Source organism: Numenius arquata, chromosome 10 (assembly GCF_964106895.1).
Source record: "Numenius arquata chromosome 10, bNumArq3.hap1.1, whole genome shotgun sequence".
Classification (NCBI taxonomy): domain Eukaryota; kingdom Metazoa; phylum Chordata; class Aves; order Charadriiformes; family Scolopacidae; genus Numenius; species Numenius arquata.
This window is the reverse complement of record NC_133585.1, coordinates 22,750,326-22,763,381: the sequence shown is the minus strand read 5'-3', so window position 1 is coordinate 22,763,381 and position 13,056 is coordinate 22,750,326. Positions and strand designations below refer to the sequence as shown.

At 45.9% G+C, this 13,056-nt stretch overlaps 1 protein-coding gene across 2 annotated transcripts in view; it reads left to right on the top strand.

Annotated features, from left to right (window-relative positions):
* The first annotated feature begins 269 nt into the window (after positions 1-269).
* RNLS (renalase, FAD dependent amine oxidase) overlaps positions 270-13,056 on the top strand; it is an 87,837-nt gene continuing 75,050 nt past the window's right edge. Inside the window, exons 1-4 of one of the 2 annotated variants that reach the window (XM_074154934.1) lie at positions 270-545; positions 645-750; positions 1,708-1,850; positions 3,062-3,220. In XM_074154934.1, the coding sequence (XP_074011035.1) occupies positions 434-545; positions 645-750; positions 1,708-1,850; positions 3,062-3,220 (520 nt within the window). In that variant the 5' untranslated portion in view covers positions 270-433. The remainder of the gene's footprint in view (positions 546-644; positions 751-1,707; positions 1,851-3,061; positions 3,221-13,056) is intronic. The other variant, XM_074154935.1, reaches the window with a different exon arrangement.

The window sequence follows — 13,056 nt, the reverse complement described above, 5'->3', positions numbered from 1 at the left end:
TGCACAGCAGTGCACGCCGGAGGGGTGTGGGTGTGGGTGTGTGGGGGTGTGTGTGTGGGTGGGTGTGGGTGTGGGGGTGTGTGTGGGTGGGTGTGTGGGGGAGGGGTGTGTGTGTGTGTGTGTGGGTGTGTGTGTGGGTGTGTGTGTGGGTGTGTGTGTGCACGCCGCAGGCTGTCCCCGCACGCCTGGGCGTGTGTGGGCGTGGCTTCCCGACTCCCGCTGGCCCCGCCGCTCTCCTGGGCGTGCCGTGCCCCGCCCCACCTCCCTCCGCGCTGCCGTGCCGTGCCCCGCCCCACCTCCCTCCGCGCTGCCGTGCCGTGCCCCGCCCCACCTCCCTCCGCGCTGCCGTGCCGTGCCCCGCCCCACCTCCCTCCGCGCTGCCGTGCCGTGCCCCGCCCCACCTCCCTCCGCGCTGCCGTGCCGTGCCGCGGCCATGGCGCAGGTGTTGGTGGTGGGCGCGGGGCTGTCGGGCGGCGTATGCGCGTCTCTGCTGCGGGGGGCGGCGCTGGGCCGCATCGTCGTCTGGGACAAGGCGCGGGGCGCAGGTGGGCCCGGCGCGCGAGTTCGGTATGGGGGGCGGGGGGGACACTCGTGGCGCGGCCGTGGCGTGGCAGTCTCTGATTGGCTGGCTGGTTGCCGCGCAGGGGGCCGCATGAGCACGAGCCGCGGCGCGCGGGACGCCGCCTGCACCGCCGATCTGGGCGCGCAGTACATCACGCGCCAGGATGAGGCCGCGGGGCCGTGCTGCAGGTAAGCCCCGCCCCAGCACCGCCCCCTCCCGCCCCGCCCCACCCGCCCTCCAGGCGCCCCCGCGGGCCCGCCCTCGCTCCGCCTCCCACACCCCCTCCCCCCCCCGTTTTTCCAGCCCCTCCCTCCCTGCCGCCTCAGGTGAGGGGTTGGGGAGGAGGTGAAGCAGGTAGTGCTACGTGGGGTCTGGCGACTGAGCCCTCAGCTCGGCGCTTTACGTTTTTCACCCGTGGTGCATGTCTGCCCACCATAGGGAACTGCAGGCGGGTGCTTAAATCCACAGAGGTCTTTTCTTTCCAGAGCTGAGTCGCTTCAGAGTCGCTAAGATGCCAGGAAGGTGATGGGGAAGCCAGGTGTGAAAGGGAGAGTGGTCTGCGTGGGGACACCATGTCCCTGCCCTGAAGAACAGGGGTGGCTGTCTGTGAGGATGGCCTTGGTGGGCTTGCTTGGTCCACAAGGTGGTTCATTGTATGCTGGGGATGGTGAGGGAGCAGTGATGCAAAAATGTGAATTTGTGTGGAAATTGGGGAAAAAGCAGGTGTTTTGCAGGCCCTTGTGTCCAGCTGCTGGAATATTCCTGCGCTTCATGGTGGTGGTGTAGTTTGTAGTGATATTCAGAGCTTTTAAGTACCTGCCATATATGCTCCTGCCACAGTTAGTTCTGAAACCTTGAGGCCAAACTGCTGACAGTTTATCTTACAGGGACAGTAGGTGGCCTTAGTCCTGCATAAAAGGCCAGCTCTCAATGAAGTAGCAAGGTAATGTGTCGTTCTGTAGCTATGGTTCCTGTTCATGCGTAGCCTGGCTGGAAACATAGGTTGAATCTCATACAGCGGTTAAAAACTGTTCTCTAAATTTGAAAGTTAGGTTGGTCTTAACTTTAATTGTGAAAAATAGGAACAGCTGTTGTTGGTTTTCATGCAGTATATTTTCGTCTCTGTGTCACTTGCTCCCTTTAAGCTTCTATGGGGAACTTCTATCTCATGGCATCTTGAAACCACTGACGGCACCCATTGAAGGAATGGTAGTGAAAGAAGGCTCGTGCAATTACATGGCACCCCAGGGCATCTCCTCGGTTGTCAAGTATTATTTAAACCAGTCAGGTAATTTTTTAGATACTTTTGTATGAAATGAAAGGTTTTAATGATTGTGGTTTTGATTGTGTTCTTAAACTGCCTTTCAACTTTAAATCTCCAGTGAGAACGTTCAGGTTCCTTGTTTGTTTATATATGTCTTGAAGTTGCTTAGATGGATAAACATGTCTGGGTGCTCCATAAATTTCCAAGTCCTGCAAGCACTTCACTGACCTCAGCTGCACTGCTGGCATATGAAAATCTCTATACAAATATAACATCTGTACTATCAGAGGCTAAGCTTATATTTACGCTGTTGACTTTAGCATATGAAAGTCAGACATAATACAGTTAGGACAGATAATTTGGTGGGAGCAAGATCATGGTCGAGAAGAGATTTGAGCTGCAGCTTGAATGAAGTGAGTGTTTAGGTGTTTTTTCACACGTGTACTTAAGTTCACTGTGCTGCTTAACTGAGCAAATGGGAATGTAGTGGTGAGCTATATCCTGTATTTTGTAGAAATCAGCAGTTATGCAGTATGTGAGCCTACTGTGTTGAAAGTCCTTTAGAAAAGACTGAAAGAGAAGATCATCTGCTAGTTTAAACTGTGTAACTGCTGCATTAGGTGTAATGTGGCAGAACTACTTGTACAGTTTAGTGACTAATTTAACTTTGCTTTGAAAAATATTAGCTTTATAAGCAAACTTTGCTCCTTTCATGTGATTGTTTTTGTCTTTTTTTTTTAATTAGCTGGGTTTTTCTAGACCCTAATCTTGCAAATAATTAACTACGTTCCTGTCTTCTGATATATGAGAGATGCTAACAGGGGCAATGCTCTCTTTTTCAGCTCTTGGGGCTGTGCTTCGATTGCTTACCCTGTGCCACTTCCTGCTCTCATCAGACTTCACTCTGAATTGGTTCAGCTCACTAAAGCCATGGTAAACTAACCTGACAAAGAGAGCAGCTGGTAGTTTTACATCTGTTTACTGAGCTGAGTCATGTTGGACAGGAGTCAGATGTATACTAGCCCTAGCACAAGGGACTGATGGGATCTTTTCAGCTGATGAGGATTCCCTCTTTTAATGTCATATGCTGGCTCTTAAATGAATTTGTGAAACTTGGCCTAAAGACAGTCTGTGTGCTTTGCTGTTCGTAAGTCATCCAGTTACTAAGGGAAAGTACTCTGTGTTTTCTCTGTGGAATTCACTGTTATGTGTATTTAACTTCTTTTTCCAAGCAGGTGCAGATGTCTTCTATGAGCAGCATGTAACTTGCATCTCTCTCCGAGACGGCAAATGGGAAGTCTCCAGGAAAATGGCACCACCAGAGCAGTTTGATATAGTTATTCTCACGATGCCTGTTCCACAAATTCTTCAGCTGCAAGGTGACATTGTAAACAGTAAGTTCATGCCTCAAAATCACAGATGTCAAGCCTGAAATGGCGATTGAGCATCTTGTGTAGCAACGAAACACTCAACAGTCTGAGCTGTCTGTTAATTTCAACCAGAATAGGGTGAATTTGAAAATGATAGGAGGTGGGTAATTTTGAGGCCGTATATGTGTCACATGAACGGTAATACCTTGATAGCAAAAATATCTAAGTAGATGAGTCATTTTTTAATCTGATCTTTAATTTTTTGCTGACTTCTAAAACAGGACATGTCTTTCTGTAACTTGAAAATAGTTATTGACTCGGACAAAAGCCTCATCTGGTCCCCACATGGTGGTTTCCTTGTTGCTATCTCTTTGTTGATATGTCATACTGGTTTTTCAGTGCTGCCCTTGGTATGTCTGCAGCAGGGAGGACCCAGACAGTGAGTCTTGAATAACAGCTGTGCTGTGGGGAAGATCCCTAGGGCATTTCTGTGAGCCTAAAATCAGATGAAATGCAGGGGAGGAAAAAGTCTGGATCAGAACTTTGCTCTCTAATTTATAAACTAGATGAAGGCCTCTCAGACCCTCCAGCTTGTTTGCTGTTTCTGTCTGCCCCCTGGGGGTATCCCCAAACATGAGTAAATATCAGTTATCCTTTGGTGATTTATTGGGGTGAATGTATTAACGGGGCCATGGAGGCTTAGAAAAAGCAGCTAATTGCTGAGAAAGAAGTGCAAGTTCAGATCTGGGCAAATTTAGTAGCTTAGATGCATTGGGCTACTATGCAAGGCTACGAGGCTTCCAGGGCCAGCTTTTCTCTGAAGTCAGGCTGGTGAATCCTGCTCACTCATGCTATCTGTGCACAGTCAGTGTCTGTCTGCAGCGGGCTCCCAGCAGCATGATTTCTGGGAGGACTGGTTAGCTGAGGCGCTGCTGAGCCTTTGAGCAGATCTGGTGTATTTGTTGTGAGCCTTGATCCTTGTGGAACAGACAGATTTACAGGGCAGAGATCTTGATGCAGCTCTACAGGAGATGGCTCTGAGCGCTGATGCTGAGCAGAAGCCAGGAAGCCCAGCCAGGCCTGTGCTGACCCTGACAGAGCCATTTGAAGTGCACTGGGCTGTGGATTTATCACCCCAGCTGCAGTGTCGTACCAAAGACATGCCACATCTGGCAAATAACCTCTCCTTCAACCTGGCGTGGCAGCAGCGCAGGGGCATCCATGTGGCTCAAGTCAGTTCTGGTCAGACAGGGCTTGTTGCCTCTCTGCTGCCAGCTCCTACAGTAGGTGCTTTAAAACTTGTGGGGTTTCTGCTCGCTGGTTTGTAGAAAAACCACCAGTGCTTGAAAGATGAAGAGCTGACTTTAGTACTTGGCTCCTTGTGCTCTGCTGTATCTTGGATTTTAACATGTTTAAATATGTGAGGGTGATTTGGAAGCGTTAAAAGATAGCACAACAATAGATGGAGGTGGTTGGAGTGAGCTGCCAGGGCCTAACTGAAGTTGCTTCCTGGTAACCAGGACCTGTATGAGGGAAGAGGACAGGGGAGAAGAGAAGGATAGATGGCAGCAGGATGTTGAAATGCAGCTCAGTGCCTTACGGTAGTAAAGCAAAAATAAATATTTGATCACAGTAAAGAATAGAAGTATTTTCATCACAGACTCTTAATTTAAGCTTTGTGTCTACAGAGATAAATATTCTGTGAGAACAGGACTTCTCTGCTATTCGTCGCTTTATAAGCTCTCTTATTTCCTCTGTCTCTTTACCATGGAAAGTAATGGTATCCCCACTGAATTTTTTTGGTTAGTGAGTGTGCTCTTCACTTCATACTCTGAATCATGTGAGCAGGGTAAATGTATAGACATTCTTTGGAGAATTATATATTTTCCTTTTAATAGTCACATGTGTACTGTTCTGCTGTTTAAAGATACAATAAACTAACGTTAAAAACATTGACTGGTCACTAACTGAAGTGTGACTTTACAAGCATTAGAAAGTAAGAGGAGAGTGATGTAACAAAAACAACTAATGGGATGGGCCCTTCCCTTGTCTGCAAGGAGAGACATCATCTCCATTATTTTTTGTTTGTTTCTTTCATTTTTTTGTTAGGCTTACTATGACATTGTAATACAGAACATTACTCAGATGTTTGTAGTCCACTGTAGACCAACATTTCAGAAGGGACAGGCAAGGAAAGAGAGGTGGTGGGGTGGCCCTTTATATTAAGAGCAATATTGTATGCCTAGAACTTAGCAATACACGTAATGACAGCGTTGAGTGTCTATGGATAAGAATCAATAAGGCAGACATCGTGGTGGGAATTTGTTATAGACCCCCCAAACCAGGATATAAAGGCAGATGAAATATTCTATAAGCAGCTGGCAGAGGCCTCACGATCACTCCCCCTTGTACTCATGGGGGACTTCAACTTCCCAGATATCTGCTGGAAATATAACACAGCAGAGAGGCAACAGTCCTGGAGATTCTTGGAGTGCATGGAAGACGACTTCCTAAGGCAGCTGGTGAGGGAACCGACTAGGGAAAGTGCCCTACTGGACCTGCTGATAGTTAACTCAGAAGGTCTTGTGGGGGATGTAAACGTTGGAGGTCGTCTTGGACAGAGTGATCATGAAATGATACAATTTTCAATTCTTGCCGAAGCAAGGAGGGGGGCCAGCAAAACTGCCACCCTGGACTTCCGAAGGGCAGACTTTGGCCTCTTCAGGAGCATGGTTGAAAGTGTCCCTTGGGAGACAGTCCTGAAGGGCAAAGGTGCCCAGGAAGGCTGGTCGTACTTCCAGGAGGCACTCTTAAAAGCCCAGGAAAGAGCCATACCCAAATCCCAAAAAACAAGCAGGAAGGGAAGAAGACCAGCCTGGCTAAATAGAGAGCTTTGGCTGGAGCTCAGGAACAAAAAGAAGGTTTATGATCTTTGGAAAAGGGGCCTGGCAGGCAAGGAGAAATACCAGGAAGCGGTGAAGATATGCAGGGGGGAAATTAGAAGGGCCAAGGCTCAAGCTGAGCTCATCTTGGCCACTACAGTTAAGAACAACAAAAAGGGGTTTTTTTTGGTATGTAAACAGTAAAAGGAAGATTAGGGATAATGTGGGCCCACTGATGAGTGAGATGGGCACCCTAGTGGCAGAAGACACGGAGAAAGCAGAGTTGCTGAATGCCTTCTTTTCTTCAGTCTTCACTGCTAAGGCTGTCCCTTGTGAACCTCTGGCCTTGGAGGCAAGGGGGAGGGTATGGAGAGAGGAAGTTTTTCCTCCAGTAGAGGAGGACCAGGTTCGGGACCACTTGGCCAACCTGGACATTCATAAGTCCATGGGCCCTGATGGGATGCACCCGTGAGTGCTGAGAGAGCTGGCAGATGTTATCGCTGGGCCACTCTCTATCATCTTTGAAAGGTCATGGAGAACAGGAGAGGTGCCTGAAGACTGGAGGAAGGCCAACATCACTCCAGTCTTCAAAAAGGGCAAGAAGGAGGACCCTGGGAACTACAGACCAGTTAGTCTCACCTCCATCCCTGGGAAGGTAATGGAGAGACTCATTCTAGATGTCATCTCCAAACAAGTTGAAGAGCGGGGGGTTATTGGAAGTGGGCAACATGGGTTTACCAAGGGTAAATCACGCTTGACCAATCTGATAGCTTTCTACGATGCTGTAACTGGTTGGTTGGATGAGGGGAGGGCAGCAGATGTCATCTCCCTTGACTTCAGCAAGGCTTTTGACACAGTCTCCCATAACATCCTCATTGGGAAACTAAGGAAGTGTGGGCTGGATGAGGGGACAGTGAGGTGGATTGGTAACTGGCTGTGTGACAGGACCCAAAGGGTAATGATTAATGGAGCAGGTTCAAGCTGGAGGCCTGTAACCAGTGGTGTCCCCCAGGGGTCAATACTTGGTCCAGTCCTGTTCAACATATTCATCAGCGACCTGGACGAGGGGACCGAGGGTACCCTCAGCAAGTTTGCTGACGATAGCAAACTGGGAGGGGTGGCTGACACCCCGGAGGGCCGTGCTGCCATCCAGCGAGACCTGGACAGGCTGGAGAGCTGGGCAAGGAAGAACCTCATGAGGTTCAACAGGGAAAAGTGTAGGGTCCTGCACCTGGGGAAGAAGAATGTCAGGCACCAATACAGGTTAGGTGTGGACCTGCTGGAGCCAAGTTCTGAAGAGAAAGATCTGGGGGTCCTGGTAGACAGCAAAATGACAATGAGCAAGCAGTGTGCTCTTGTGGCCGGGAAGGCCAACGGAATCCTGGGCTGCATAGGGAAGAGTGTGGCCAGTAGGTCGAGGGAAGTCATTCTCCCCCTCTGCTCTGCACTGGTGAGGCCACAACTGGAATACTGCATCCAGTTCTGGGCTCCCCAGTTCAAGAGGGACAGGGAACTACTGGAAAGAGTCCAGCGAAGGGCAACGAGGACGATTCAAGGATTGGAGCATCTCCCTTATGAAGAAAGGCTGAGAGAGCTGGGACTCTCTAGCCTGGAGAAGAGAAGGCTGAGGGGAGACCTTATCAATGCTTATAAGTATCTGAAGGGTGGGTTGAAGGAGGAGGGAGCCGGACTCTTTTCAGTGGTTGCCAGTGAGAGGACGAGGGGCAACGGGCACAAGTTGGATCATAGGAGGTTCCACTCAAATATGAGAAAAAACTTCTTCACGGTGAGGGTGACAGAGCCCTGGAACAGGCTGCCCAGGGAGGTTGTGGAGTCCCCTTCTTTGGAGATTTTCAAGACCCGCCTGGATGCAGCCCTGAGTAACATGCTCTGACATGCTCTGGGCAATCCTGCTTCAGCAGGGGAGTTGGACTAGATGATCTTTATGGTCCCTTCCAACTCTAAAAATTCAGTGAAATTCAGTAGTCATGGCTGACCCTCAAGCTGCTTCAGTTCGGTAAGCTCAGCCCACAGCAGATTGGAAACCTCAACAGCCCAGACTGTAAAAGCATGTGTGGACAGGTGTAGGAAAGTGGATTTTTGATTGCTTAGTGGTGTCGTTACTGGGGTAAATGACTGCGGACGTGGGTTTCGCCCATCTCGTCCTTTCTAACGGTCATCAACAGTGAGTGTCCTGGGAACAGAAGAAAAGGAGAGGTAGTGTGTAGTACTATAGCACAGGTTCCTCTAGTCTGCATCTGAAGGCCTTCTTCAATCCCAGTTGATGTCTTTACAAATGGTTTTTCTTGGGGTAATTAAATCCTTTCATGTCCAAAAAGTGGGTAGGTGCACTTCAGAAGCTGTAGTTAAGGTGAACAGATTGCTTTACCTGCTCTTGGGGTTCTGGAACTGTCAGATGCTTTCGACAACATTCTTTACTTTATCTTCTGTATAACTGTAGGATTAACTTTTGTCTGAGGGAATCTAGCAAGTTCTGTCATCTTCTCCCTTTATCCCCATTTCTCTTCCTGTATCTGCCTGTACCCTGGCTTCCGCGTTTCCAACTGATTGTTAATTCTTCATCTCAGGCAGCAGGACTGACTCCCCATACCCTGGAGTTCCGTAGCATTGCAGCTATTGGCTGCTTTAATATTGTTCCTTTAGGCTAAGAAGTGAGGGGAAAATAGGTGAGGGGAATGTAAGGAAGGTGTTTCAGAGCCCTGAACAGAGTATAGATTTCAGATCCTTTCTGAGTTACAGAGGGTCAAGGTACATCACTGTATCTCTAAATCTCAAGCTTATATTGATTACATGTCAAAGAACTGAGTTTTGCTAACAGAACCGGGGTTTCCTGGATCCACCTCTCTTGGGATTTTAAGCTTAAGGTGTTAAGCTTAAGGTAGTTAACCGTGGACAGCTGCTGAAAGGAATAGCCATCCTCTCCTCCTCTGTGCTGATGCTGTCCTGCTTTTGCCTCCTCTGTCAGCACCAGTGAGTGGGTACCATGCTGGGAGTCGGATCTGCTCCCTGTTTTGACCCAAAACTGACTCTGATGGTGCAAATGAATACGTGAGTTCTCACTTGGCTATGCAAGCTGATTGTACGTTGTTGAGTGGCTGCCTGGTCACTAGTGTTAGCTTGTACATGTGCCGAGGCCGCTTCCTTACCTAAAGCGGTTCAGTCAGCTGTATGCTCCGGTCTTCCAAATTCAGAGACAAAATCTGGTGGTTCTAATGGAAAACATATTTGTGTATTCCTGGTGTACAAATTAGCAGTTCCAGCTGCTCCTGGAAGGGGAGGTTCCTGCTCCTTGTTGCAAACTTCCCCCTTGCTGTCACTCAGGGTGGGAGGAATCGTTTTGCTGCTGTGCTCAGGCTGTAGCTGAAATGAGGGATGAGCAGAGTTGGAGGAAGGGGAGGGCTTTCTTCTGCTAGCGACAGCAGCTTGTGTGGCCAGCTCGAAGGTCACGTGTAACTAGTCCCAGACTGCAGGCCAAGGGGCTTAAAGCAAAGGAGGGCAGAATTTAGGAGTACAGCTACCCTAATTGCTGCTCTTGAAGTCCTTTCTTATATGGAAGATAAACACTGAAGTTAAATGAAAGACATGGCTTGTGGTAATATTAATCTCAGTCACTGTTGTGATTTGTGATAAGCAGCGTCAATGGAGCGAGCTTTGCCCATTTCCCCAGCTGCTGTGTTTTTGACTGTAACTAAGCTTTACTGCACACCCTCCTTTGCTTCGGTGTATCATCTCTACTTTGACAGCTTGCTAATTAGAGGCAGCTAGTTTAATGATCTTCCATATCCTCCATAATCTTTCTCCACTCTTCCTATCTGAGGTTGCTCTCTGACATGCCTTTTCACGTCAGTTTTACTTCACGCTGGCTATTGAACTGCTGACTGTGGACCTGTGCCAGGTTCCATTTTAGCTTTTTGGGTATAATTGGATCTATCAGTTCAAAGCCAAATGAAGTTTTAATTGGTTTTTGATGAGGGATCATTAGCATTAATGTATAGATAAAGGCTGTAAAATAAGTGAAGGTGCAAAGGAACAGCTGTGTGGAGTAGGTGACACTTTGATCCACGAGTAAGCATTGGAATTAGCCTTTGATGTTTGTGTCTAGAGGAACCAGAGTTGGAGAGTTCGAATGACTAGCCAGAACTGATAATTCACCCCTTGCAGGAGTTCACCATTTCCCTGTTTGAGCCTCGAGACTGACACTGTCACATTGCTTGAGAATATTTAACTGTCTGAATATTGTATTTTTAAGCAGTGGTCCCATAGATGATTGCCATAAACATTAAAGAAGCATACTGCATAACAAAACAGTTTGGACACCTATGCCCACGTTTTCACAGATGTGTCCTGAAATTTAGGCTCCTATATTTGTAGTTAGCATCCTGTGTGCCTGTGTTTTGTGTTCCTCTTCATTGCACAACTGGTGTGTGCCTACACTGGACTACATGCGTGGCCAGCACCTGGCAGTCAAGTTACCTTATTAGGACATCTTTATTTAGACATCTTTAATATCCTTTTGCAGAAGGCAAATGAGATGAGGCTTATCAATTTGAAACAGACCAAAATTTTACCTTCAGTGAGATGACTTGCTAGTTCTTGGTTTTATGTTACGGCTTTAAGAATGGAGACTACTGATGGGAAATCACAGCCTACTTGACAGAGGTCTTCTTTCGCCTCCCAGATTTTTTGAAAATCATTTTCATTTATTTACACAGCATTCAGAGAATTAAGATTTTTGAGATAATGACCCTTCCGAATTTTATGTTCGGTGACAAAGCTTCTGTTTTAATACTTAAAGCTCTGCAGACTAAAGCTTTTGTTAGGCTCTTTTATTAGTTTGTGTCTTTTTCCTGTTCTTTAACCTCTTAGATGAGCCTGAACATGATGTCGTTGTGCAGGTGTATACATTTAGGAGGAGACAGAATTAAGTGGCCTTTGGCAACCTAGAATTACCATTTTAAATGGACTGTGTGAGAAATGACTATTACAGAATTGTTTCTGAGTGTAAAGGCAAAACTTAGATTAATGGAGAATTTAGTGCGTATACAAACCTTCTTTATTTATATATATTTAAAAAAATGTATATACACATACACATATATGTATCTGTATGCTGGTATTTATATATATATAAAGTATTTTGTTCTATTTACTTGTATTCTTTTTTTTTTTGTTTGTATTACCAGCATTTATGAATTCTTAACTGAAAGGGGGTAGAGAAGGAAGTGACTTGCCTATGGCTAATCTTGTTTAGATTTATTCATCTTTATTTTTAACCTTTATTCATTCCTTCTACAGCTATCATGCTCAAATATTTATCAGTTGCACATTTAGCAATAGCAGAGACAGAAGTAGTAATAATGCTGCTGGAAGTCATAAACTTTGAAATCTCTTAAACTAGTGAAGTTGTTGAATTGGTAGTCTGTGCAACAGGCGTTCCTAGGGCTCTCTGATACTGGTATCTGATGAAATTACTCTTCACTGATTTGATTTGGTTGTTTTCCATTCAGAAATTGTGTGTGTCCTGTGTTTACTTGAAGTTACAGTAGAATTGCCAAACAAAATTAATCAAGAGGAAAAAAAATCTTTGCAATGTCTTAATTTTCCCCTTGCTTTCCTTTTGTTACATAGCATGTGTTATGTGAAGAGTTAGTAACTTTCTAAGCTTTTAAAATAGCTGAGTACTAGTATTGGGTTGAGGCAGAAGGGGAAAAGGGTTTTATAGCTCCTTGCAACATGTTTGGAACAACAATAGGTGGCAGCAATCAAATGATGTTTAGGACATTCACCTTGATAACTAAATTAAATTTATTGCACTTACTTGTATTTGGGCTTTACATATTTTTGTAGTAGATATTGTGGTTATGCAGAAGGTAAAAGGAAAATGAATAAATGTTTCTGAATTTTGTACTGTAAATTCAGTATCAGAAAAGGAATAACTTTGCTTAAAAGCAGGATCTTTGCAAATGATAGGATGAGATTTTGTAAATGCTCATCATCTAATAGTATTTCAGACATGCTGGACTGTTATATTGGCTGCTCATGTTAGAAATATCCTAGATTTATATAGCAGACTTCATATGATCACCAAGCAATATAGTCCTTTTCTGTGCATTTTCAAATCAGATGAACAAACTTTTTCATTGGTTCTGTTTTAATAAGACATTTGGCAACATGGCAGTTAAAGATTGCAACAATTGCAGTAGTTTTTCTCTGTGTGTTCAGAATGTTTTCATTAAGTTGCTTTACTTGGAATTTCAAATTACAGTTCTGCATGTTTAATCTGCTAATAAAATGGAGTGGCTTGGCTTTTGTTTCAAGCCTGACCTATTTTTTTCCCATCTGTGTGAATGTCCCACATGTTTTAAATAATACAAGCTGATGAGAAGACACAAGTAAAATAGGACTGTGTTTACATAGGGAGGCTTTATAATGTGAATTAGGAAAGCACAACTGATAATTTTTCATGAGTCTTAAGTTGTTGCTGAGTGAATGTGTTTATTTTTGGATAGCACGACGATAAATTCTGAATTTTGTAGTTCCAGTTCCAAGCAATCTTAGCAGGGCTTATCCAGGCTTTGAGTTTGCTCTCATTACCTAACCTATCTAAAATGTCTAGTGTAAACATGTACGCTGATTTGTTAGTTACTTATCAGACCTTAGGAGGTGAGGTCATACCGTACAAATATTTGTCCTTTCTGGAAATACAAGTAGTTATTAGTTCTGCATGAGAGTAGCTGTTGATATTAACGTGGTGCTTTAAAAATCAGTCACCCATTTGAGGTGGAAGCATCCTAGTACTGACTGAGGTTGTGACAGCGGGAGGGTCTGTGTCGGTAAAACTGGGCGATGCTCTCAGATAGAAGTGCGAGAGGCTGCTGCCGGGGTTGTCAGTGCTGCAGCAGAAACGCAGGGCATCTCACTCTGTAGTGAAACCCTCTCTCCGTGCCCGTGGGAGAA